Source organism: Lepidochelys kempii, chromosome 13, assembly GCF_965140265.1.
Source record: "Lepidochelys kempii isolate rLepKem1 chromosome 13, rLepKem1.hap2, whole genome shotgun sequence".
Classification (NCBI taxonomy): domain Eukaryota; kingdom Metazoa; phylum Chordata; order Testudines; family Cheloniidae; genus Lepidochelys; species Lepidochelys kempii.
Genome location: NC_133268.1, coordinates 2413898 through 2440099, shown reverse-complemented (window position 1 = coordinate 2440099; position 26202 = coordinate 2413898). Strand labels below are relative to the sequence as shown.

General features: G+C 48.2%; 2 protein-coding genes across 13 annotated transcripts in view; one reads left to right on the top strand and one right to left on the bottom strand.

The window, feature by feature from the left end:
• The window catches only part of BCL2L1 (BCL2 like 1), a 31820-nt gene extending 24229 nt beyond the window's left edge, over positions 1-7591 (bottom strand). Inside the window, exons 1-3 of one of the 6 annotated variants that reach the window (XM_073308692.1) lie at positions 7448-7591; positions 5132-5200; positions 2791-3467 (exon numbers count right to left, since the gene is read on the bottom strand). In XM_073308692.1, the coding sequence (XP_073164793.1) occupies positions 2791-3342 (552 nt within the window). In that variant the 5' untranslated portion in view covers positions 3343-3467; positions 5132-5200; positions 7448-7591. Of the gene's footprint in view, positions 1-2790; positions 3468-3950; positions 4053-5131; positions 5201-6468; positions 6486-6772; positions 6788-7447 lie in introns of those variants that run through there. The other 5 variants (XM_073308693.1, XM_073308695.1, XM_073308697.1 and 2 more) reach the window with 5 other exon arrangements.
• A 2997-nt stretch (positions 7592-10588) lies between these two features.
• TPX2 (TPX2 microtubule nucleation factor) overlaps positions 10589-26202 on the top strand; it is a 35049-nt gene continuing 19435 nt past the window's right edge. For 4 of the 7 annotated variants that reach the window (XM_073308765.1, XM_073308767.1, XM_073308764.1 and 1 more), the window contains exons 1-3: positions 10637-10719; positions 25001-25137; positions 25442-25564. In XM_073308765.1, the coding sequence (XP_073164866.1) occupies positions 25035-25137; positions 25442-25564 (226 nt within the window). In that variant the 5' untranslated portion in view covers positions 10637-10719; positions 25001-25034. Of the gene's footprint in view, positions 10612-10636; positions 10720-12534; positions 12751-25000; positions 25138-25441; positions 25565-26202 lie in introns of those variants that run through there. The other 3 variants (XM_073308762.1, XM_073308763.1, XM_073308761.1) reach the window with 3 other exon arrangements.

The following is a 26202-nucleotide window of genomic DNA, read 5'->3' as shown; positions in this document are numbered from 1 at the left end:
GGTAGGTAGCTGTGTTAGTCTGTATCAGCAAAAACAACGAAGAGTCCTTGTGGCACCTTGTACTGTATGTTCCACTCCATGCATCTGATGAAGTGGGTTTTAGTCCATGAAAGCTTATGCCCAAATAAATGTGTTAGTCTCTAAGGTGCCACAAGGACTACTCCTTGTTTTTTCTAGAAAACAAACTATTTTGATACATACCAGGAGCAGGCCAGCCAGAACTTGCATTCCTCTGTTTGAGATTTGGCTATGGCACCTTTTTGTGAATGGGCCAGGCAATAGCTGCTCAGCATGCACCATACACACTGTAGGTGAGCAATAACCCTGCGCAAACAGGACAGTGACAGAGAGATTACTCCATCATTGGGCCAGGAGGAGCACTCACTGGTTAAAGGCTCATGGCAGAACTACCTAGGAAGAGGCCAATGGTTCCTCTCTGCACCTAGAAGCAGGGGAAGGTGAAACAGAAGATAACCATAACCCTCCACCCCTATTAGGATGGCTGAACTTTTACAAACAGTTGTGATGCAATATTAACATTAGCACCAACGTTAGCAGCAGCAGAGCTGAACAAAGGGAACAAGATTGGGAAATCGGGGGGGGGGGGGGAAGGCCTAGTGCTAACAAAGCCAAAAGCACCACCACTAACCCTATCAAAGCTCCAGTCTGGTGTCTGGTTCAAAGCCCCTGTAATGGACCTGCATCCCGCATCTTTTCTACAGCTGGCAGCGTAGAAGAACCTACAGAAACAGCCCAGACCTTCTCTTTGGGCATCATGGGCATTTGTACCGCCTCCTTGCACCAACGGCTGTGTCACATAGTTCGGCCAGCTTGCAACAAACAATACAAACCAGCCAGAATCACAATCAGGGATACCAGGACAGAGCAAAGCTGCTTCTCTGTCTGGCAAACAAACAAACAAACAAAAACGGCTAATAGCCATCTTAAGAGCAGGAGCCAGTGGGTGTGTCAGACACAGAGGAATCCTGCCCTCATGCAATCTGCTGAACAAATATTTGTTTCAAACAATGAATTTGTGCTCAGACAAAAAGGAAGCACACTGTGATACTCAGTCCGGGTGGGGGAGGGGTACTGCATTCCCAACAAGCAGAGACCAGTGACTTTCCATCAGCGATTTAATCTAAATCTCCCAGGGAGTTCATTTACAAAATCAGATTGCATTATCGCCTAGGTCTCCAGGATACAACCGGATCGTCACCAGCAGCAACAGCCACAGAGACTGGGAAACCTCCATTTGATCACCCAATTCCAGGACTAATCTCTGTTTTTAAAAGCCAAAGCTGGAGAGGAGAGGGATGAAACCTAGCATTTAGCTGCTGCTAGGGTGATCTACAAGGCTAGAGAGCTAATGGGCCAGGGACAGCCTGCTGAGGTGGTCAGTGAGAATCCTGGTTATTAACATGAAACAAAATTCAGTCTGTTTGGGTAGCCACAGCCCAGGCAGTGCCCCAGGACAACTGCATTCCAAGCATTCCTGGGCGCAACATCCTCCCTTCTGCCTCCACTCTTTTACTTTATCCTGGATCCAATGCTGGGCTTCCCTGAGCTCCAAGAGGCAGATCGAATTCACCTGTGCCAGGAGCAGGTGCAGAGCAAGGCCAGGCTGAAAGAACCTTGTCTCCATACTCCCCAGCACCTCCTCAAGTCTCCTCTAGATTTCAGGGTGGGCTACTGGTTGTGGGTTTGGGGCTATGAAGGTGAACACAATTTTCAAAACCACAGCTCATCAATGGGCAAGGGAAACAATACTCCACTGCCAGTAGCTGAAGAAGTGATTTTTTACCCACGAAAGCTTCTGCCCAAATAAATCTGTTAGTCTTTAAGGTGCCACTGGATTCCTCGTTGTTTTCGTAGTTGGAACTGTCCTCCCTGTCCAGCCAGTACTAGTACAGAGAGCCACCAGAATGCAGGAGTTAAAACAAGTCATAAACTAGAGCATCAGGCCACATATCTCCCATTGGCAAAATCCCCTGGACGCACCAAGTTCCACAGTGCAAGCCATCTGGTGATGAGCAGAATAGACTGAGAGCTTCAGTTGGAAACACCTACTCATGTTAACACAAATCCATTAAAAGGGTACGCAAGTTTGGTGCTCAGGAGAGCAGGGGGGAAACAACCATGATTGGAGCCAGGTATACAGTAGTAGGAGTTCTGGCTGGCTCTCTTTACGCAGTTCTAGCCATGCACCTCAATTCTCAGACTACATGGAGGACAGATACCCAGGGAAAGAAGGCCTACTTTATTTGTGAGCAAATCAGAAGGTGAATTCTTGTCTCCAGAGGTGGAGGGCTAGCATATAATCCATCTCACTAGGCTGGAAAGCCCACCCCCAGCATTTTAGGATCATTGCATTAACAAAGGTGGAAGGAAGGTTCAGTCCTGAGCTGGGTTCCCAACCACTGTCAGACATGCTAAGGAACAAGGGATTCCATCTCAAAAGCCAGCCTGGATTATGGGGCTGCCAAAAGAGTTTCTCCAACATCCAAGGAGGTAGAGAAGAAAGAGTGATTCAGACAGGCCTGGTTGGTGGGCACGGTATCAATTCTTTTTGCTCTGCCACAATGGAGTGACCCCTTGTGGCAAACCGCTAAGAATGTGCAGGGAAAGGCCCATTCCAGTTGCATTTGTTTCACTATGGACATCTATGACAATTACTAGCATGCACAAGGTGTTCAGCCAGTTACATTTTAATCAGACTTGCACTATAGCTGCCAATAAGGTCAGATGAGTGGGGAGCGCGCTCCCCTTGGAAGTGAGACATGTTCTTACCCAACCGCCATTCTCTTGGATCCAGGGATCTAGGTGGTCAGTCAGGTAAGTGGTCATCCATGAGACGATGCGTCCAACCAACACCTGCATCTCCTTGTCAACGCTCTCCACACACAGGGCTCCTCCAAAGGAGAAAAAAGCCACAATGCGCCCCCAGTTCACTCCGTCCCGGAAGAGTTCATTCACCACCTGCTCAAAGCTCTGGTATGCCGTGCCAGGGGTGATGTGGAGCTGGGAAGTGAGGTCACTGAAGGCCCTCCGATACCTCAATTCAAACTCATCTCCTGCCTCTCTCAGCGCCTGCCTCACTCCAGTTGCTGGAACCCTTTCGTGGGCTTCAAGGCTGTTACTGTGCCCGACAGCCCCATTCACTATGTGGCTGGCACCCGGATGCCAGGATGGACTCCCATTAGGGACGCTTGCCATCTCAGCCTCTTCTGCAGACTCAGTCCTGATCTCATCCTCCCCCTCAAACCGACTCCAGCTGTATCCCCTCTGCGATAGCTTGTAGGAGAGAAAGTCAATCACTAATTCTCTGTTCGTGTTCGACATTTTCACATTAGGGGGATTCTCATGGAGTCCATGGTCCAGAACACAAGCTGACCAATGTGCTTACCAGGTCCAGACTCTGCTCTCCTCTGGAGTCAAGGTAAACATCTGAACCCTGAGCAGACAATCTTCAGAGGGAAAAGAGAGGCAAATAAACTGTTAATACAACATTATACTCACATTTGGGGCATTAACATCCATAGCTTCTTCCTAAATTGAGACCCTCAAGTGTTTTTGCAGTTATACATTAGGCAGAACCTCAGAAAACTGTTGGAAAACCATCAATTTCTATGAGAATTAGTCTGAAAACCCTTGGACTTGCTTCTAAAACAGCCACAAGTCACATGCACATGAAATGCAATCAGTTCAGCCACCTCTACATGAACCAAGGAAAGCCTGAAAGCTCTTTTGTCATGTAGCTGTGCAGAAGGTTGAGGGGTTTCTACACCTCTGCATAAGGTCAACAAGGGCTCAGTGCCCAGCCAGCCACTGCCGATTAGTCTCAATCTAAGCCTCAGAAGAAAAAGCAGCTCTTGCTGAAGTGATCATGCAACACTGCAGGCTCGACATTTGAAAGCAAAGAAAAAGGCTTTGGAGCCCCAAGAGCTCACCCTCTGCCTGTTCCTCCATTACCTTGATTGAGTGGTGCATGCAGCTCTGCTCTGCTGCAGGAACGCAAAGAACCCTCCCTCCCTCACGCCCCCTTCCTCCCCGCCTCCCAGAGAAGATCAAAGCTCTCCCTGATTTTTTTTTTTAAAGGGACCGGTACTACTGGGTGAGGTCCCTTGAAATATTTGCTTCTGCACTAAAAGAACAATGCAGCCCTCTCTCACTCCTGTCAAGTAACATTTTCCAACAATTAGACAGGCTCAGTCTAGAACAATAGCAGCTGCCAGCCTGCACAGGGACTTGTTTAAAGCTTTACAGCATCATTTTCCTTTTTCCATTCCAGGGAGGATTAGCCCTGGGTTGAGTTTCACCAGCTTCCAGGTGTATTGAAGGCGCACAGTTCCTCTTTGCTGGATTTGAGTGCCACTACAACCTTGGGGAAATCCTATAACAGACCCCTTATGTGTTTTACTGGGATCCCAGTTATAGGGTCACACCCTCAACCCTACTTTGTTAGAAAAAGTTAGGAGAGGAAGTCACATAATAGTTTCAGAGTGCCCATGAAAAGCAAGTAAAGGCTAGAAGCACATTAAATCTATGCTGTATTACTTCTGAGGTAGTTAATCATTGCAGAGGGAGGTTTCCATGGAAAAGGAATGCATACAATCACATATACAAGTGAGAGAGACTTGGCACCCTTGAATTTTGAGGGAAACCCTGAAATATTACCAGAGAACGCGAGAGTAATAGAAGGACAAAAATAACCCTACAGAGACATTCTTTTTCAATGTTTTACCATCACAAATACACAGTCACTATGTATAGGGGAAAGGGGGTCAGGGTTTTCTGTTATTCTAAATATTCAGCGCTTTCTGTAACCAATTGTATTAAGAAATCTTATTGTTTCACAGAGAAATCACCAGGTAGTCCAGTCACTGAATGAAGTTACTTTCATCTCAATACTCTTTATTAAAAGCATTTTATTCAGTTCTATGATTTTACTAGGAGCAGCTTCTCCTTGTCTCATTTCTCCCCTGCCCTAGGTCCTACAAGGGGAAGCAGCATAGAGTGGCCTCACCTAACCCTCTCCTTTACACAAGGATCTGTAACAATAGACAAGATACATAGGCTCCCCATCAGAATACGGGTTGGAGAGAGAACATACATGCATGTTCCTACTCACCCTCTAGAGTAGCTGCTGGGAGAAAGCTCTGGCCTGGGAAATCTCAGTTCACTACCCCTGTCGGACCAGCTGTAGAGGAGAAAGACAGCCACTGACTCAGCAGCAGTAGGCAGCTCCCTGACCCTCCCACAAGATGCATTGAGCTGCCCTGCTCCCCATCCCTCATGTCCCTCCCCCACTAGTCTTCTAACCCTTCCCTTGCCCCACCCCCTTTCCAGCCCCCAGATCTTTGGAACTCTATACATAGCAAGAGTCCCCTCCTGCTGCTGCCCTCTCTCTCAGGCATTTGTAGTAAGCCCCTCAACACAGCATCTAGGTGCCAAATATACTTTGCTCAAAAAGAAAAGGAGTACTTGTGGCACCTTAGAGACTAATACATTTATTTGTTAGTCTCTAAGGTGTCACAAGTACTCCTTTTCTTTTTGCAGATACAGACTAACATGGCTGCTACTCTGATACTTTGCTCAGACACCTTACATAGAGGTCCTAGGTTTTTATTGTTGTTTTGTTTTAAATTCATTCTCCTGCTTTCATCAGCACTGGAAGCTCTTAAAATCATCCTCTGAAAACAAACAGGCTTGGGCTAGTTCTTATATCCTCTGCTGAGGAACTCCAGCTGTTGAGATGGCTTTGCTCTTGCAAGTTTCATCTGGACTCTGTCAGCCAGAGCATTCCCTTGGCTTGGAGCACCATTTGTTTCACAGGGTCACAGATGTCAAGGTGATCTCAAAGATAATCAAAATCTAGTCTGTAGTGTTCCTTTAAAGAAAAGATTGCTATTCACCTGTCTGAATTATTAGTTGGGTTCAAAAAATAATTTAGATAAATTCCTGGAGGATAAGTCCACCAATGGCTATTAACCAAGGTGGTCAGGGTATCACAAAACCTCTGACTGCTAGAAGTTGGGACTGGATGACAGAAAATGGACTGCTTGTTAATTGCCCTGCTCTGTTAATTTCTTCTGAAGAATCCGGCAGTGGCCATTGTGAGAAGACAGGCTATTGGGCTAGATGGACTATTGGTCTTGCCCACAATGGTTGTTCTTATATTCTAGAATGAACTGGGAGCCCCTGGTCTCTTTTAAGTCTCCAGTTGGTGAGCTCTTAGGGGTTTCTTTCTTTAAACAAAGTCTGCTACATGCTGCACAATTTAGAATTTCTATGTATTCTTCATTTTCAGACCCGGGTGGAGTTACAGTAGTTAACTGAGAAGCTAGGAGAGAGTTGATTACAGTGATTAAGTACCCATCCAAAAGAAACAGCTGCAATCTCCTGGCAAGGTGGTCTTTCTTGCCAGTGTTGCAATCTGTATACCTAGGAGAACCCAAGAGTTCATACTTCTTTGTTGTTTGGAGGGATACACGCCATCAGCAGAGGGTGCAGAATTAGAACACACGGCATTTCATAAACTTTTCAATGGGTCCCACATATATGTTGAAAAGGAGAGTGAGCATGATTAATTGCTGCAGGATCTGTTGAGATTAATGACGCTCACTCAGTATTATATCACCAACTCCTGATAGGTCTTGCATGTGAATCAGCAACATTTTTGGTCTTAGCCTTTGTTACTTTTTGGAGGCGGGAGGGAGGCTAAAGTTCCAGCACCCTTCATTGTGAAGAAAACCCTACAGATGTAACTCACTGATGCTGAGAGCTGGAAGTTTGTCCTAGTGATCATAACTTATTCATCGTCTCCTACAAGCATCCATGGCTGACTGTTGGGACCCCGGCAAACCACTCTTGGGGGATCCTCTTTTTTCATGGCTGTGGGAGAGGTACCAATTAGTTGCTGCTGCTGGCTCTATGCTACCAGAAACTCCCTCTTAGCTGGCTGCCCACAGAGGAATTGGCTTCTTTGCTGAGCAGCCAGTGTGATTTCTGAGCCACGAGTAGCAGGATGGTCTAAGCACAGGACTCCTGCCTTCCATACACCTAATCTCTTGGCTTTGGCAAAGTCACGGAAGAGTTCTGCCATCCAGTTCCCTTGTCCCCGAGCGATGGGGGGAAAGGACACGGACATGCAGAGGCTTAGGGGATGAATGAGGGACTATCTGGAACCCAGGACCTGAGACCCGCCCTAGCCCAAGGCCCTGCTGGGGAGAGCCCCCAGCACTGGGAGGGGAACAAACAGCAAGAAAAAAAAAGACACACTGTGGAGATGGAGACAGGGAGCCCCCCACTTCCTCCCCCACCCCCACCCCCACCTCTGCCCCCCTTGGCCCCGCCCCTGGGCTCAGAGGCGGGGCCAACAGGCATCCCCCACCATTGGCAGCACCCAACTGTCACTCACGCCTCGCCTGCCCCCCTCCGCTCTCACCTCGGAGGCCGGCGAAGAGCCCAACCCCCTGCTCCCCGCCCCCCGGCGGAGGAAGACGCCGGGGCCGCGATCGCTGGGAGCCCGCGGGGCCGGAGCCGCTTCAGCGGCCTCCTGCCTTGCCTTGCCCCGCCCCTCCCCCAACGGCCACCTGGGCTGGGCTGGGCTGGGCAGGGTGGGGCGGAGAGGGGAGTGCGCATGCACGAATGGGTCTCACGCTGGGGGCGGGGACTTCCGGCCAGGCCTGGGCGTTAATACCCATGCGCGAGATGTGTTGCGCTGAGCGTGCGGCTGCGCACGCAGGAACTGGTGCGCACGCGCGTCCCAGCGGGCGGCGGTGACGGAGCGCAGGCTCGGGCGACCCCGCGTGCCCGCCGTGGGGAAGTGGCGCTTTAAAGGGACGGCGTCGCGCGGCCCGCTCTGTGCCATGAGCGCCCCGTGAGGTCACTATGCGGCTGGCAGGCTGGGCCACGCCCAGCTGGAGCGGCTGGGCCCTGGGGCCTTGGGTGTCCTGCGTGGGCCAGCCCCGCCTGCGGCGCCTCCACCCCAGCGGGAAAGCCCCGGGCTGCCTCAGTCAGCTCTGCAGGGCCCCCAGGCAGCAAGTGCGAAACATCAGGAGGGGGGTGGGGTGTAGTAGACTCCTATTTTGGACAAAGCCCCAACTAAGGGGACCGTCCCTATAAAATCAGCAGAGCTGGTCACCCCACATGTAAGGTTTGTCCCAGCTCTTTCCCTCCCCAGGCAGAAAGAAGTGGGGGTGCAGTGCAGCCTTTCCATAGACTCACTAGGGGAGGCCCAGAAGGGACCTCATTAGGGCATCTAGTCCCAGCTCCTGGGCTCACAGCAGGACTGAGACCATCCGATGAAGTGAGCTGTAGCTCACGAGAGCTCATGCTCAAATAAATGGGTTGGTCTCTAAGGTGCCACAAGTCCTCCTGTTCTTTTTGCGAATACAGACTAACACGGCTGTTACTCTGAAACCATCCCTAAGGTGTTTAACCTGTTCTTAAAAACCTGCACTGCTGGAGATTTTACAACCTCCCTGTAGGCAATCTGTCCTAATGTCCAACCTAAACCACCCTTGCTGCAATTTAAGACCATTGCCTCTTATCTCAGAGGTTAAGGAGAACAATTTTTCACTCTCTTCCTTGTAACAACTTTTTACGTACTTGAAAACTGATGTCCCCCTCTGTCTTCTTTTCTTCAGACTAAACAAATCCAGTGTTTTCAATCTTTCCTCATAGGTCATGTTTTCTAGGCCTTTAATCATTTATTCTAGTCTCCTCTGGACTTTCTCCAATTTGTCTACATCTTTCCTGAAATGTGGTACCCAAAACTCAACATGATACTCCAGCTGAGGCCTTATCAGCATGGAATAGAGTAGAAGAATTATATCTCAGGTCTTGCTGGGGTTTTTTTAATTGTGTACATGCTACTCTGCATCTGTTAGTTCAGGCAGGTCAAAGTGTGCATGGTGTAATCCAGTGATGACTGTGTGTTTCAAGTTCCCCTCTGTGCCTGTCTACAGCGGATATGAGTTGTTAAAGTCCCCAGCTGCAGTAGCTCAAGTTGTAACAGCTGATCTTTTCAGCTCTGGAGATCTCCAGTTTAATCCTCAGTGTATTGGCCAAGAGGGGGGCTGGCACCCTGGGGTCACAGGTGCTGGAACTAGGGTGCTGCCACACTCCCTGGTTTCACGTTTGTTTCCATCATATACAGGGCTTACAGTTTGATCAATGGCTCTCAGCACTCCCACTATACAAATTGTTCCAGCACCCCTGCTTGGAGTTTGCTGCAAAAGATGGGAAGGTTTGCAGTAGTCCTTATTCCTGGGTGAGTTCCTTACATATGTTCATATTGGCCCCTGTAATGGTAGGCAGTCACCCGAGGAGTGTCCCATGCCCATCCTGTGCAGAACTGCAGTTGCATCTCAGCCTTACTGTCCCATAGTGTACTTTCACTAAAGTCCCAAGAGGCTTATATATATTGCCCTGTACCCCTTCAGGTGTGTAGTTTATTTAATCCAATGGCAGAATGTGTTACACATGTAAACCTTCGCCCAAAGGGGACTGAGTTAGTTTTAGTCCATCCACCTCCTCCATACAGGCTCCTTACCACTGAGGCCTCTTGACCCAGGAGTCAGTGCCTCTTGTCATCAAGTACGAAAGCATTTCTCATCTGGGTTCAAGGTTCCTGCAGAGTTCAAGCCAAGGGAACCCTTCTCCAGAACAGCATATAATTCCTTTGCGAGCTGGAGTTCCCACTACTACCTGGTGAAATCCTCTTGCTGGCACTAGGTTTTGTTAGGGCTTGGTATTTACAGGTCTTTCCTTCCAGATCCTCTTCCTGCTAGGAGTACTCTTCCCCCGTTTATTTGAGCATGCTCGGGGGTCACATAACTAATTCCGATAACGAAGGAGACTCTGGCATGCTAACTAGTTATGCGACCCCCGAGCATGCGCAGATAAATGGGTTAGTCTCTAAGGTGCCACAAGTCCTCCTTTTCTTTTTGCGAATACAGACTAACACGGCTGCTGCTCTGAAACCTTCCCCCGTTTTCTCTCCTAGTGAATTCTCCCACCTGCTCCCCTAGGAAGCCCTTTTCTTAGGAACTTCTTCTCTGTTCCCTGTCTGAGCCTTCATAAGGCCCTAGGCTGGGGGAGACCACGTGGCTCGACCCACTGAGTGGGAGGCAATAGGGGCTGGAGGGGAAGGGAGACATGGCACCCCACTGAGTTGGGGGAAGGGTTGGTTATAGGGATAGCCCATGTGCCAGTGTCATCTGCCCTACCTCCATAGTTACCTCTCGGATTCACCATGGAATAATCCAGCCACCAATTGCCCCGCCCCCTGGAACGTAGTCAAACAGCGCCTTACTTACTAAAAGCTGATTGGCCACTTCAACCTCAACGTTGAAAGTTCCTTCTCGGATTGGCCACGCACTCTGGCCCCTGATGCCTTCTGGGAGGTGTGGTTTCCCCGCTCGGCCGCCGTGCAAACCACCCTCAGTCTAGAGACTACATGTTCCAGAAGTCTCCGTAATGGCAGTTGGTGTCATGGGAGAGCAGGGCGGGCTTGTTTTCATCCGGGTACTCGGCTTCTTCCCGCCCCTTCCCGCGACTTGTCCAATCTGCACGGTCGATGGGGACGACAGCCCGCGGTGATTGGTGAGTTTGGACTAGGGACCGTTGTTCAAACTCGTTAACGGCGGAGCTAGGCGGTGTGGTGGAGACTGTCGAGCAGAACGAGGCTGGGGTTGGCGGTAGCGGTGGTAGGTGGGTTTCGGCCCGGTTGGCTCCTGAGCAACGGGGCCCCTTCGCCCCTCGAGAGCTCAGGTTTTTCCCGCCGTCCCAGGCTGCAGGGGGGATGAGGCCCTAGGCCGCCTCCGCCCGGCGGGCTCCTTCCCCGGCGGGGGTCTCCGCCTGTGGGGCGGGGCGGCATTCGTGGGTCCCTGGGGGTGTCTGTCTTGGGGGCGCAGGGGCGAGCAGCTGGGGGAAGCTCAGCTCCTCGGGCTTCGTGCGTGGCTCTGAGCTCGGTGCCTGCCGCTAGGAGCGGCGGGCGGGGGGTCCAGGCCCGTCTCTCAGCCCTGACTCAGCTGGCACGTTTGCTGAAGTTTTGACCAAATCAAAATGGGGGCCGTGTGTTGGGGGGGTTGGGGGTTAATAGTCAGAGGAGTGGAGATGTGGCTGCAGGTTTTGCATCCGGTCTGGGGTGGCCTGGTCCGTGGGGCGCTGGTTTCTGGTGAGGTTTGGGGGTGGGGTTCTTTGAAGGCCAGAACAAGGGTTTGGGGAAAGATGTCTGTCTTGATGGGGAGCACTTCCTGAATGTCCTGTCATTATTTGATATGCTGTATGGGTTTTAGTGTGGGGTGGTAGCTGACAAGCAGGGGTTTTGTGATCAGTGGGTTTTTGCTGTATTGGAGCAGGTTCTTTCAGGGACTCATGGTAACCTGTCTTATGATGCCATCTACTTCTTTGGTGGAATATCCTTGTTTGGTGAAGGCAGTTTTAAGTGTATTAAGGTGTATATCCCAGACTTTCTTCTTGGAGCATATTCTGTGGCACTCGGGTGCCATTGCAAGCAAAACATATACAGACAAACACTTATTTGGCATCAGACAGGTAGATTCCTTTAGCTATTAAGGACAAACGCTTTCTGTTTTTGTTGTGCTATTGTGTAATTTTTGTTGTTACAACATAGGCACATTTAAAAAGAGAATTTCAAAAGTCATTTTAGAAACAATTTTGTCAAAATCAACACATTCCTGTAGAATGGAATATTTCTATATCAACAAATTGACATTTTTCCAATGGAAAAATATTTTCTTGGAAAACTTTCAACCAGCCCTACTCATGAGTTAGATTATCGTATTCTTAAACCCCTTAGAAGGGTAACTTAAACCAAAGATTTTAGACAGAAATGTGGTTTACAAGCAAAACCTAAGACTACAGGAATATTTCTTATTTTTCAGTCTTACTTTGCAGAATGCTGTCATGCACATGTATTATGGCTTTCACACAAGAGAGGAAAAAATTTTGAAAATAGGAATGTGTATTTTGGGTGGGGGGGAATGGCATGGGGACCCAGGGGCTTGTGTGGTATCAGAAGCTATTTATAACTCACTAATAGAAATCTTCTAGGTGTAGTATTTGGTGTTTTCTAGCTAGTCTTGATGGCTAGACTTGTCTCTTCTGAACATCAATGCTGATGTCAACACAGTATTGTTCTTGGGATACCACAGGACTCTAAAATAGTGTTTAATTGGTGGTTATAGAGCACTTGCCATTGTCTTTTGGCTAGAACTCATAAAGGAAGGTCTAGTGCAGAGGTTCTCAAACTGTGGTCTGTGGACCACTCTCCATTCCGGTGGTCCACGGATAGTCCCTCTAAGATGCGCTTGCCTGGGCGGCCACACAAGAGAATAAGGGGCCACCCACCTAATTAGTGGAGCCACGCAGGTGTGGTTCCATTCATTAGGTGCCTGGACCCTGGAGAAGATGCACATGTCATGTGAGGAGGTGGCCTTGCGGGAATGGTGGGAGAATAGGGGGTAGGTGGGAGGGGGTAGTGGGGTGAGAAGAGGGGGTTGGGAGAACTTAGGACGTGCAGGGCTGCGGCGGCCAGAGAAAGAGGCGACTTTCCCCAGCTCCAGGGCTGCGGCTGCTGGGGAAAGATGGCCCTCCTTCCCAGCCTCTGCCCTGTGGCTGCTGCAGTGAGGGAGACAGGGAGAGACAACCTCTTATTCCCAGTCCCAGCTCAGGGGCTGCTGCCGCGGGGGAAGAGGGCACATCCATTGAATTAGAGAGGTAAGACTACTGATATTAAAATGAGTTATGTGATTTTACTTGTAGAACAAAAAAAAATGTATTAAGTTTTTTCTATATAGCACTTTTATCCAAAGCGCTTTACACTGGTACAAACATTTGGAAAGATCATTAAGAGGTCCCCCAAGACCCTCAGCAATTTTTAACTGGTCTGCGGAAAAAAAAAGTTTGAGAACCACTGGTCGAGTGGAACTGCAGTAGCAGCTCTGCCATAGAATTCCTGGATGACATTGAACTCCTCAGTGCCACTTGGCAAAGGGTTCACTGTAGTGTCAGCAACTTCTATGGTGCCTGCCAAACTCACTATACCTAACACATTGCTGTCCTATTATTTATATGTAAAGAATGTTGTGACTTATCAGTAAAAACTAGTAATGCACTGATCATTAGTATCATTGTTATGTGTATGTATTAACACTATGAGGAATGATGTATACCTACTATATTATGCTTTAAAGTCTGTAACCAGTCAAAGGGAGAAACCAGTTTCTTCCAGACCAGAGGGAAGGGTAGTTATCTCTCTGTCATACATAGGGCCCTACAAAATTCATGACTATGAAAAACATGTCTCAGACCATGAAATCTGGACTTTTGTGTACTTTTACTCTACACTGTACAGATTTTACAGGGGAGGCCAGCGTTTCTCAAACTGGGAGTCCTGACCCAAAAGGAGGCTGGGTGGGGGTTTCAAGGTTATTGTAGGGGGTTGTGGTCTTGCCACCCTTACTTCTGCGCTGTCTTCAGAGCTGGGTGGCCAAAAAGCAGCAGCTGCTGCCAGGCACCCAGCTCTGAAGGTAGCACTGCCAGCAGCAGCGCAGAAGTATGGGTGGCCGGAGAGTGGCGGCTGCTGGCCAAGGGCCCAGCTCTGAAGGCAGAAGCACTAAAGTAGAGGCAGCAATAAAATACCAGGCCACCCTTACGTCTGGACTGCTGCTGGCGGTGGTGTTGCCTTCAGAGCTGGGCTCTTGGTCAGCAGCTGCTGCTCTCTGGCCACCCAGCTCTTAAGGCGGTGCCGCCACCGCCAGCAGCAACACAAAAGTAAGGCTGGCAATAGTACGACCCCCCTACCCCCAAAATAACCTTGCAACCCCCTCCATTACCCCTTTTTGGGGTCAGGAACACTACAGTTACAACACCATGAAAATTCAGATTTAAATATCTGAAATAATGAAATTTAGGATTTTTTAAATCCTATGACTGTGAAATTGACCAAAATGGACTGTGAATTTGGTAGTCATACATAAATTAAGCATTCTGAGCCAAATACAATGGGAGCTACATTTGCAGGTAAAGTAAACAGGAAAAACAAATTAACATGGGGATGAGAAAGCAACATGGTGTCAACATACTAGAGAACAAGCAGTGGGAATGCCTTTAAGAGGCTTACTGTACTGTAATGGGGTGCAAAGACAACAACCCGTGATCTGATTCACTGAGGAACACTGGCCATTTCCCTGGCAGAGAGGGGTGATGACGGAGAGAAACTGCTTTAGGCAAGGATGGTAGCCTAAGTTACTTTTTAGTCTCTAGAAACAATGTTATACTTCTGTTTTGTTTGTATCCAGTTCAGTTTCCGTTATCCTTGCTCTGTATCACTTAAACTTATTCTTGTCTTATGTTAAATACACCTCAGTGCTGTGGTACTAAGCAAAGTGTGAAATTCAAGGTGTAAGCGTCTAGCTCTATATATTACTCCTGAAGGAATTCTGTGTGCGCCCCCCTCCTCCCCCCCAAAAAAAAATGTGTACAGTATTTTAAAATTGTCAATAAATAAATGTGGCTTCAGCATGGCATTGGGGAGCACAGGTCACTGGCCGCACTGAGATAGGAGATCACCCTGAAGCCCCTACCTCCGCTGGTACAGGGACTGGGCAGTGAGGCTGCACCCGACCCTGACACAGTGCAAGGGCCGGGTCTGTCCCATAAACACCCTGGGGCCCTGCCCCTCTGTGCCAGGCACACAGGTGCTGGAACTTGGGATGTGGTGGGTGCTGCAGCACTCCTGGCTTGAAGGGGTTTCCATTATGTACAGGGTTTACAGTTTGGTTCAATGACTCTCAGCACCCCCACTATAAAAATTGTTCCAGCACCACTGGCTAGGTACACCAGGTGTGAGTGGGTAGGCTCAGCCCAGCAGGATCCAAGTCTGGAGGGGCTTAGCATGGGGGGGGGATCCAGATGTGGGGTGAGAGGTTTCTGCATGGGGCAGTCTGTGTGCAGGCAGCTCAGTGGGATATCTGGATGCACATGGGGCTCATTTGGGGGGTGTTTCTGGGTGCAGGAGCAGTGGGACTGGGCAGGGGATCCAGGTGAAGGTGGTTGGGGCTAAGCGGGGGGGTCTGGGTGTGGGGAAATGGGGCTTGGGGGGGTGCATGGAGGTGGGGATTGGCGGGGAGGGTCTGGGGGGGGTCCAGGTGCAGCTGGTTGGGGTTCAGTAGAGTTTGGGTTCAGGTGTGTGTGTATGCAGGGGAGGGATTGTCAGGGTGAGGGTTCGATTGACCTGGTTCACAGGGAAGCCCCAGCTGCTGCTGCGGAGGGGATGCCACGTGCCGGGCTCTTGCTCCTCCCACGGGGTCCCCCCCCAATTCTCCTATTCCCATTTCATCCCCCTTCCCTCATTTCCTCACACCCCCTTACCCAGCTCCACTGCGAGCACTCACTGTTGCACAGAAAACCTGAAGGTTTCTAGCGTGCAGAAGGGGTGCACGACTGGCACTAGGAGGCAGAGTTCAGCTGCAGAGTCAGGGGAGTCCAGGCGCAGCCTCCTTCAGCTGGGCAGTTCTGCGCTTGCAGAAATGGGCAGGGGGCTAGCAGCAAGTAACCCCGTGTGGACCCCCCATGCCTCGCCTCTGTTTGGGGTAGGCAATCCCCCCCAAAAAGGGCATGCATGGTCAAGTCCCGTTCTCCCCCCCCCCAACCGCCTTGCGTCTTCCCTTTTCTTTCCTGCCGTTTTCTGCAGGGAAGCACAGGCATTCGGGGTGGGGGGTTCTGCGGGTGTGCAGTCCTGCAGAATTTCCCCAGGGGTAATGTATACTGTCTCTTCGCAAAAGCTTAACTGGTAAGTTTTGAGTGTCCAGTGATGGGGCTGGATGCTATAGGGAGAATGCCCTTCAGGGATAGGGGTATATCTCTTGTTAACCTGCAAAGCAAAATAGGACTGGCAGAGTCCTGAGAAGAGGGTTTGAGTGGTAGAGTAGTGCTGTACAAGAGCTGCCAGAAGATAGACTCCCTCACACTCGAGGCAGGGGGTAACCAGATGACCTATGATACTACGTGCCCTGAGAAAGTGTCTCAGTCGGGCAAGTTACTTACCTTGCCCTGGTCTTCCCATCTGTAAAATTGAATAATAAGATCTTGTAGGGATTTTAAGGCTTATTCCATTATTTATTGAAAGGCACTGTGATGTGACAGCAATGTAACAAGTTACTAACACAAGGTACGTGTCAAGACACAAGTTTTAAAAAAAATCTGGTCTTCCTTCAGTCACTCTCATTCATAAGCAGTGTTTGATGCTTTTTGGCCATGTTGCCAGAATGGACAAAAACACCCCATCACACCGCTTTCAAACTGTCCATTGATGCACAAAGAGGTGCATATCCTGACCTTACCTGGGATTGCCCAGGGGCAGCCCCAGAGATTCATGCATTTGCAGGATTGAGCCACAGCTGGGAAATTTACTGCACGATGCCTCCTGCTGTATCATCATTTGTGGTCTCTCTGGTTGGCACAGTCGTCCTCGGTAGACTATGCATGTTTGATGTTGATGAGTCTTGAAATTTAGAAACACTCTGGTTACAAAGTCTGGAACAAAGAACAGTTCTGGCTCTCCATAAGAGAGAGAATCTTGTCTTTACTGACGATCTTAAGTCTATCCAATATTAGACTATTCTAAAATCTGAAGAGTTGTGTACCTGCTTATTATGAAAACTGAGCACAGTGATTCTTTGTTCCTTATGCTCTAATCCAGTGGTTCTCAACCTGTTTACCTTTTGTGGGCTACATCCAATACTACCTGTATGGCCCTGAGAATGTCACATGGGCCACAGCTATGTGCTGACTGGGCCGCAGGTTGAGAACCAAAGCCCAGATCTTGCTTCCCTGGTTAAAGTAGGCAAATATGCTCAAAAATATCTAAGGCCATTGGCCACTGAACTTTGTAAAAATCCATGAGTTTTATTGATTGCTTAATTATTTGTTCCATTATCTTTCCCAGTACAGAAGTTAAGCTGACTGCTTTGTAATTCCCCGGGTTGTCCTTATTTCCTTTTTTATAGATGGGCACTATATTTGCCCTTTTCCAGTCTTCTGGAATGTCTCGCATCTTCCATGACTTTTCAAAGATATTTGCTAATGGCTCAGATATCTCCTCAGTCAGCTCGTTGAGTATTCTAGGATGCGTTTTATCAGGCCCTGGTGACTTGAAGACATCTAACTTGTCTGAGTAACTTTTAACTTGTTCTTTTCCTATTTTAGCCTCTGATCCTACCTCATTTTCACTGGCATTCACTATGTTAGACATCCAATCACCATCAAGCTGCTTGGTGAAAACCAAAACGAAGAAGTCCTCAAGCACTTCTGCCATTTTCTGTTCTCTCCCTTCCCCCCGGCTCATTGAGTAATGGGCCTACCCTGTCCTTGTTCTTCCTCTTGCTTCTAATGTATTTGTAGAATGTTTTCTTGTTCTTGTTTTGTGCCTTGGCCTTTCTAATTTTGTCCCTACATGCTCGTGCTATATGTAATTCATTAGTTCTTTGGAAAGTTGGGTACATCTCTGGTTGATTTTAGGGCTCGTCTGCGCTTGAAAACTATTTTGGATTAGTTTCAGAGTAACAGCCGTGTTAGTCTGTATTCGCAAAAAGAAAAGGAGGACTTGTGGCACCTTAGAGACTAACCAATTTATTAGAGCATAAGCTTTCGTGAGCTACAGCTCACTTCTTCAGATGCATATCGTGGAAACTGCAGCAGCCTGCTGCAGTTTCCACGATATGCATCTGAAGAAGTGAGCTGTAGCTCACGAAAGCTTATGCTCTAATAAATTGGTTAGTCTCTAAGGTGCCACAAGTCCTCCTTTTGGATTAGGTTTGGTTGTAAATTTTAAAGCGCAAGAGTTACTCTTAAATAATTGTGGCACTCTTATTCCGGAGTAAGAGTGCCTTGTTCCAGTTTAGCTTACTCCAAGGCAACCTTATTCTGGAATAAGAGTGTCAACACATACTTATTCAGGAGTAACTCCATGCATAGAAAAGCCCTTAGTCTGAACAGAAACTGACCACTTAAACTCTTGTCCTTTATGTACTCTATGAAGTGCAGTTCTGTAACTAACCATGTTTGTCCTTCACACATGCAGCATATGTTGGTCAACTAGCTGAGCACAGCCAGAGTGAGAACTTGGCAAAGTAGATGTGCCCCATGCCTGGAACCATAGAAAAACTGTCCTTTGATGAAAATGGTGTCAGCAGGTCACTTTCCCAGTGCAGATCATATGGGAGAAGAAATTGTCCTATTCTGCTATTTAACAATGTATTACAGGAAAAATTGAGGTGGGATGCCAGCCTTTACTCCTCTGGTCAGATGTTTTGGTTAATCAGTGTACCTGGGATTTCAAAATGCATATCAGCACCTTGCACAGTATACAAGTATATAAGCCACAAACTGACTAAACTCATCTTGGTTATAAATACTAGAATGACCGTTTCTAAGGGGTTGTCAAGTCATCTTAAATTCCATAATCTGCCTAGACTCAAATGCAGAGTCCAGAGCTCAAACTGATGTGCACAACTCTGAGATGCTATTCTAGTAAACTACTATTCTGCTATAAATCTGACTTGGTTGGAGAATGGATGCAGAGTGTGAGGAATGGGAGAAGAGACCTATAAATGTCAATCTGAGCAAACTGTTGGATAAGGAAATGCCGTATCTCCGTCTAATTGCCAGCTCCGTGCTAGCTTTCTAAGAAACGTGTAGTGCTGTGTACAACTGGGGTAACATTCCCACTTTATTAATACTTGTCTGACCATCCTCAACAACATAAATTTGCAGAACATAAGCGTACTCCGAATTCGGGAACTGCCTCCCCATTATCAGGCAACATTCTCTAGATTTCTCACAGTAAGAACAGAAGTAACTTGTCTTCACAGTGAGCTGTTAACTTTACAGCAGTCTGGCACTGGAATCTTGCAGTGGGTACAAATATTTGTGAAATTTGATGCCTGGTGCTCCAGTATGGCAGATTGGCTTGTTTGGAGAGGGAAGAATGCAGATGACGCACTTGATTTAAAAAAAAAAAAAAAAAAAGTTAGTAGTGTTGACAGAAACCCAATCCTGATTAAGAGGGGCAGGAAGGCCTCCGATTCCAGCCATGTCTAGAGCTCAGTTACAGTTGGTTTTGGCCATGGCTTTCTTCTCTGCTTGCCTCTTATCAGTTTTTTAAGCTCTTGCCCTGACATTTCCACAATCATGTAGCTGACTCTTCTCTAATGACAACTTTCTCCCTAGCTACAGCACTTCTATGTTAGGGGGACTGGAGGTTTCTCAAGTATGCAGCAAATTTTGGAAGGGAGGGTCCATGAGTTGTAAATTACAATGGCACCTGCTAATAGTACTCTGATTTATACCCAGACAAACCTTCCTGCTGAAGGGAGCCAACCATTTTTAGGCATATATAAACTGCTCTGGACTGAAACATGCCTGGCTTGTTTAAGCAGTGAACTATTCTGTTCAGCTTCTGGTGATCAAGAATATTGCCTGCCTCCGAAGTGGTTGTGTTCATTTATGCAGCCGTTTGCAGTATGGTTTCCAGCGCCGCTGCGCGCAACCCCCCCCCCCCCCCCCGGCCAAAATATTTCTCTTGCAGCATACATACTGTCTTAACGTTTGCATTACTCATTACGAGCTCTGATGAAAGGACCAAATATCTTGTGTGCAAAATGTTAAATGGTTGCAATGTAAGTAATTGTAACTTCATTCTTGGATTACTCTTATATCCGAGAGTCTCTAAGACCCTGTCTACACTGGCAAGTTTCTGCACAGTAACTTGCGAGGTATACACACTACCAAGCCACTTACTGCACAGAAACTGCGCAGTTGCAGCGCTACAAAAAACCACCCCCAACAAGAGGTGTACAGCCTTCTGTGCTAGGCCTACAGCGCTGCGGTGCCAGTGTAGACACCGTGGTTGATTACAGCACTGCAGTTGGCCTCCAGGAGGTGTCCCACAATGCCTGTTCTCGCCTCTCTGGTCATCTGTTTGAACTCTACTGCCCTGCCCTCAGGTGGTCAACTGTCATCCCCACCTGTAAATTCCTTTGGAATTTTGAAAGTCCCCTTCCTGTTCGCTCAGTGATGCATGCAGTGGTCTCAGCACATCTTTCCAGGTGGCCATGCCTGCTCCATGCACTAGGCGATCCCCTGCATGGAGCAATGCTGAGCTGGTGGACCTCATCAGCATTTGGGGAGAGGCTGTCCAGTCCCAGCTGCGCTCCAGCTGTAGGAATTATGATACCTACAGACAGATTTCACGATGCATGACAGAAAGGGGCCATGACCGGCACACATTGCAGTGCAGGATCAAAGGGAAGGAGCTGCGGAACGCCTACCACAAGGCATGGGAGGCAAACCGCCGCTCCAGTGCTGGGCTTACGAGCTGTTGGTTCTACAAAGAGCTGGATGTGATACTCGGTGGCGACCCCACCTCCACTGCGAAGACCACTGTGGATACTTCGGTGGCTCACGTGCCAGTCGAGAGTGAACCGAGTCAGGAGGAGGAAATCTTGGAGGGAGACCCAAAGGCAGAGGATGACTGAAGTCAGAGATGCATGCAGCCAGGAGCTCTTTTCTACCCTGGAGGAGGCTAGCCAGTCTCAGCTGTCTGATGTTGGTGAAGCGCAAACAGGAGAGGAGGCCCCTGGTAAGTGGATTTGATTTTGGGAATCTCAGAAGCAAGTTGTTGGGGGAAGGAGGGTTGCAGAAAGCAGGCTTGTCTCCTACCACATGCTTAGTTTGAGCAGTGAAATGGGCTGCTGGTTGACTCCCTCACTTCACAGAAATCTACCTCAGAGATCTCCAGGAAACTCTTGTGGCGATACTGGGCAATCTGCTGCCGCAAGTTCTCCGGCAGAGCTGCTTTGTTTCTTGCCCCATTAACGGTAACTTTCCCACGCCACTGTGGAAAGTGTGGGGACAGGAATGATTATCAGGCCCACCGTACAGTGCTGGCTCTCCCCAGGTGCCCAGTGTACAGCAGGGTCCGGGAAGACTGATTTCCCCTGCCCCTGTGGCTACTCACCATTTGGGGGGTCTTGAGGCTCATGTGTGCTTGCCTGGGGTCAGTCAGTTAGTGACAGGTGTGTGAGTACTGGCTGTGTTTTAAATCCCTGTTCTGTGTGTTGCAAACATTACTGCTTCTGTAAAATGTTGCATTTAAACTTCAGAGAGATGACCTTGGGAGCCCAGCCTCCCTCTTTGTTATCAGCGGCTGAACGGCTGCACAGAATTAGAAAGCGGCCAAGAAGAACTAAGGAGGACTTTCTGTGTGATGTTATGATGCACTCAACAGCCAAGAAACAGGAATTTGAAGGAGTGGTGGGACAGTGAGAAGAGGGACCGAAAGGAGAATGCAGCAAGCCAGAATGAAGCCACAGAGCAGCTCTTAAAGGTTATGGAGCGCCAAGCAGACACGCTCCAGGCGATACTAGCTCTGCAAACTGAGCAACTCCATGCCTGTCCTCCCCTGCAGTCGCTGTCACAAAACTCTTTCCCATGCTCCCACCCCTTCCCCGCCCCCCGACACCACGAACACACTCTTATCAGCCTCCTGGCTCCGGTCTATACCTGTGGTATTCCAGTCCTCTCCTGTGCGCCCGCCCCCCCAGTCCAGCACTGCGCACTCCCACTACTCACTGTACTCAACACCCATCCCTCTGCAGTTTGACCCTGCTGAAGTACAGTACCTGTTGCACTGTAGTCCAAAGGAGAAGGTTGGATGTGATCCCTGGACATACACAAATCTTTAGCCGTCCCAGGACCCCACCTCTCCTGGGACCTTCCCTTCCCCCATTCCCCTCACTGCTGATGTGGTTTTGTTTTTGTTTTGTTTGACTATCTCCTCTGGTTGTTGTTTTTAATAAAAGGGTTGTGTTGGTTTGAAAGCAATCTTTATTCTATTAATTGAAAGTAAAAAGAGCCCTGCAAAGCAGCATACAACTCTGTTAAACCCACATACTGCATCATCTGCACTAATCACCTCCTAGCATTACAAGCACTGCTCTCCCAGCAGAGCAGCAGATATTTAGTGACTTTCAGCTTCAAATTGCTCCCTCAGGGCATCCCTGATCCTTATGGCCCTATGTTGCTCCCCTCAAGTAGCCCTGGTCTCTGGCTGTTCAAACTCAGCCTTCAGGTGCTGAGCCTCTGCAGCCCAGCCCTGAGTGAAGCTTTCACCTTTCCCTTCACAAATATTATGGAACGTACAGCACGTGGCTATAAGCATAGGAATATTGTCTTTGGCCAGGTGCAACTTCCCATAGAGGCAGCGCCAGCAGGCTTTTAAATGGCCAAAAGCACGCTCAGCAGTCATTCTACACTTGCTCAGCCTGTTGTTGAGCTGCTCCTTGCTGCTGTCAAGTTGCCCTGTGTATGGCTTCATAAGCCATGACATTAAGGTGTAGGTGGGGTCTCCCAGGATCACAGTGGGCATTTTGACTTCCCCTACAGTGATCTTCTGGTCTGGGGAGAGAGTCCCTGCTTCCAGCTTCCTGAACAGGCCAGTGTTCCGGAAGATGCGTGTGTCATGCACCTTTCTGGACCAGCCTGCGGTAATGTCTGTGAAACGCCCACAGTGATCCTTAAGCACCTAGAGAACCACTGAGAAATACCCCTTGTGATTAATGCACTCGGTGGCAAGGTGGTCTGGTGCCAGAATTGGAATATGCGTCCCATCTATTGCCCCTCTGCAGTTAGGGAAGCTCATTTGTGCAAAGCCATATACAATGTCACGCATGTTGCCCAGAGTCACGATCTTTCGGAGCAGGATGCAATTAACGGCCTTGCAGACTTCCGTCAACACGAATAGACTTTCCCACTCCGAACTGGTTAGCGACCAATCGGTAGTAGTCTGGAGTAGCCAGCTTCCACGGTGCAATCACCACGCACTTCTCTGATGGCAGGGCAGCTCTCATTCTCCTGTCCTTGCGCCGCAGGGCTGGGGCAAGCTCATCACACAGTCCCATGAATGTGGTTTTCCTCATCCAAAAGTTCTGCAGCCACTGCTTGTCGTCCCAGACGTGCATCATGATGTGATCCCACCACTCAGTGCTTGTTTCCCGAGCCCAAAAGCAGCGTTCCACTGTGGTCAGAACCTCCATGAATGCAACAAGCCATCTCATGTCTTAGGTACTATGCATAAGTCACAATTCTCTTGCTTTTGTAGTTTAAGGAATAACTCCACTGCCACTCATGATGTGTTGGTCAGAGTGAGCAGCGTACTGGTCAACAGTTCAGGATCCATTCCTGCAGCCCGAAAGAGGCAGAGCGCCCAGTACACAAACCGTTGAAAGATGGCACCAAATGTGGACGGAAGCACAGGGATTGTTGGGATGCAAAGCAATGCATCACTGGGACAGGAGCCAGGATGCCCCTCGACCCTCCTCCACCTTCCCACAAGTCTTAGCGGCATAAGAGAAAGAGGTGCTCTCTGGGCTAGCTCCCCAGAGTGCACCGCTCTGAATATCGCTGCAAGTGCCATAAGTGTTGCGCAGGCAGCTGACAGTGTGAACATACAACAGCGGTTTTCCTTCAATGGGCTCTGAGCGGCGCTATAACTCTGCCAGCGTAGACATGTCCTAATATTGGCACTTAAACTTGAAGTGTTGTATCGTGTCTCCAACTCTTATTGTAATTAAAGTTAGGACTACTTTTTCTGTCTGTCAGTGTTTCTTTGACTAATCATAAGGTCTGCTGTTGGCATTCTGCATACATGGACAAACTTGTGAGGGCAGTGATGTGGCATTCTCCATGGGTTTACATTGCCGTCCTGTATGTATGCTTAAATAAAGAGACATTGCAGCATTGTTGCTTAGTACACTTGTCTGTTTCTGTAGTATTGCAATTAAACATTCATTGTACAAAGGCGTGGTTGTACTGAGTGATTAATGTTGCTGAGAGTCCTTTTTTATGGAAGTGCTTAATATAATAAGATGGTAGCAGAACTCCCAAGTTGCTTATGAAGGCTACACTAAAGCGTAGAAGGTTTCTCTTGATCAGACTAAGGACCACAACTTGAAAAATGTGTTTGCCAGCAATGAATGGGAAGATCTCCCTACCAAGTGTGGTTGGTGGGGTAGGCGGGTGCACAGCAAAGCTATCGCTTTTTGCAGAACTCAAACTTTCCATTCAAAATAAGCTTCTAGCCATTACAGCTGCAAATTTTCAATGTGACCTGATGCCATGATTTTTATTTGACTCTCTAAACAACTACAGTGCTAAAGCTGCTGCTCTTGGTTTTGCCCAGCAGCAGCAGTAGATTTAAATTAACAAGACTATAGTGTTGCACTGCTGTTCAGAATCCTCTGTGGAACTGTGAAACTGTACATTCCTCCCGAACAAACTGGGAGAGGGAATAGAGTAGTAGAGACCTATTCTCTTCATCTTTACGGCAGCCAGGAGGCTATGTGGATGAAAGAGGACAGTTGGAGGACTAGGTGTGGTATCATCTTAAAATCTAAGCTTTAGACACTTACTACCATTGATCCAACAAATGGAAGACCGTCTGCAGGAGCTAGGGTCAACACTGGTAGAACACTCAGCATCTTCCTTCCCAACTTCTGTGGATGGAACCATGGCTGGGCTTGTCCCCAAAGTGTTAGCCATTCAGCAATGTTCAGAGGCAGTTTCTGTATTCAGGGGTGTGGCATGATTCTTTCATGTGAATCTAGAGCTTTATAATAAGAGGGCAACAAACTTTAGATAAATCACTGTTCTAATTTGACATGAAAAGTAGATACAGATGCTCTGTGCAGTTGCAATAGTACCTAGTGCTTCTGAGCCCAAGTAGGAGTCTTGTTTTATGCATTCTGTCCTCCATCTCTAGAGATGCTTGATACTGGTGACTTTCAGGGTCTTAACATTTCCACCATTGTGTGGAGCAGTAACAAGTCCTACTGTGATTTAGAGTAAATAACCTAAATTTAAAACTTTTTTCCAGTGATTAATCTAAAACTGATTTGTGGTTGTACAGGTGACAGACTGCTGGGGACAAGACTGCGGTGAAAATGTCTCATCCACAGTCTTCCTATTCCTATGATGCAGAAACTACCTACATCAACTTCAGGACTTTGAATGATGATGACGTGCAGAGTGTAGATTCATGGTTTGGTAAGTATCTTAGCGTTTGGGAGACTATGGTGTCTGCTTTCTGCTGAGGTGAGGCTTTGGGAAAAGAAAATGTCCCTGCCCTGGGAAACTCTCTTGCGTTAGGCTTGACTTCTATAGCAAGTAGGTTATGTTGAATTATGCAGTAAATGAAATGTCTAAAACCCAAGTACAGTAAAATGCTATCCCTGATCAGAACTAGTGAATTGATGACAGGCTTAATGAACATCATAATTACTTGTATACCATGTGGTATTGTTACAAATGCTTAATATAGAGTGTGTTGACAGTGTTTACTCTTTCACAGATCTGAAAGCCAGTTCAGAGAATGTCCCTCCTGCAGAGAATGTGGCAACTTTCTTGCAGCACAAGCCTGCCTCTTCAAAGGCTAATCTTCCTCAAGCTATTGTTTCACCAATGGTGAAATCCAGTAAGTTGCCACAATTCTGAAAAAATAACCTCCATCCACTAGAAGTTGAGAGGCATTGGTGCTAAGGGGCATAATGGCTTAGTCCAGCATGGTTCTGTGAGCTTGTTATGGCCTTCTTGGAAAGATATGACAGACATGTCTTAGTACACTTGCAGACTTGCTAGTTCACGAGCAAAGTTTAGAAGTGCACTCTGGAGATGTGTGAAATTTCTTCCTGCCTTCTTAGATTTGTCTTCTCTCCAGACTTTGTATTCGGTCATGCCTCTCTACTGTCCAATTTAGAGAGGTCTCTCAAAAACTCTTGCTTCTGGGGTTCTACGTTTAACTTTTTCCTCTTGTTTGTTTACACAGTCTCCAGTTGGGTTCTAATGCTAGAGATGGTGTCAACTCAAAACCTGGTGAACTTTCTATAAAGGATCTTACATCTGCACAAGACACCATACCCATTTGTCACCTTATAAACACACTTTCCTGGGTTAATATTACTCCCCTCCTGATGGGGAAATGCCACCAATAGACTCGCCTCCATCTCTGTATCCTCTACGTTTCTCCCATAAGAGTTACCTGCTGGAGCCACTTGCAGCGCATTTTATTGGGAGCACCCATGCTCTTTGGACCAAGACAGGCGTGGAGTATCC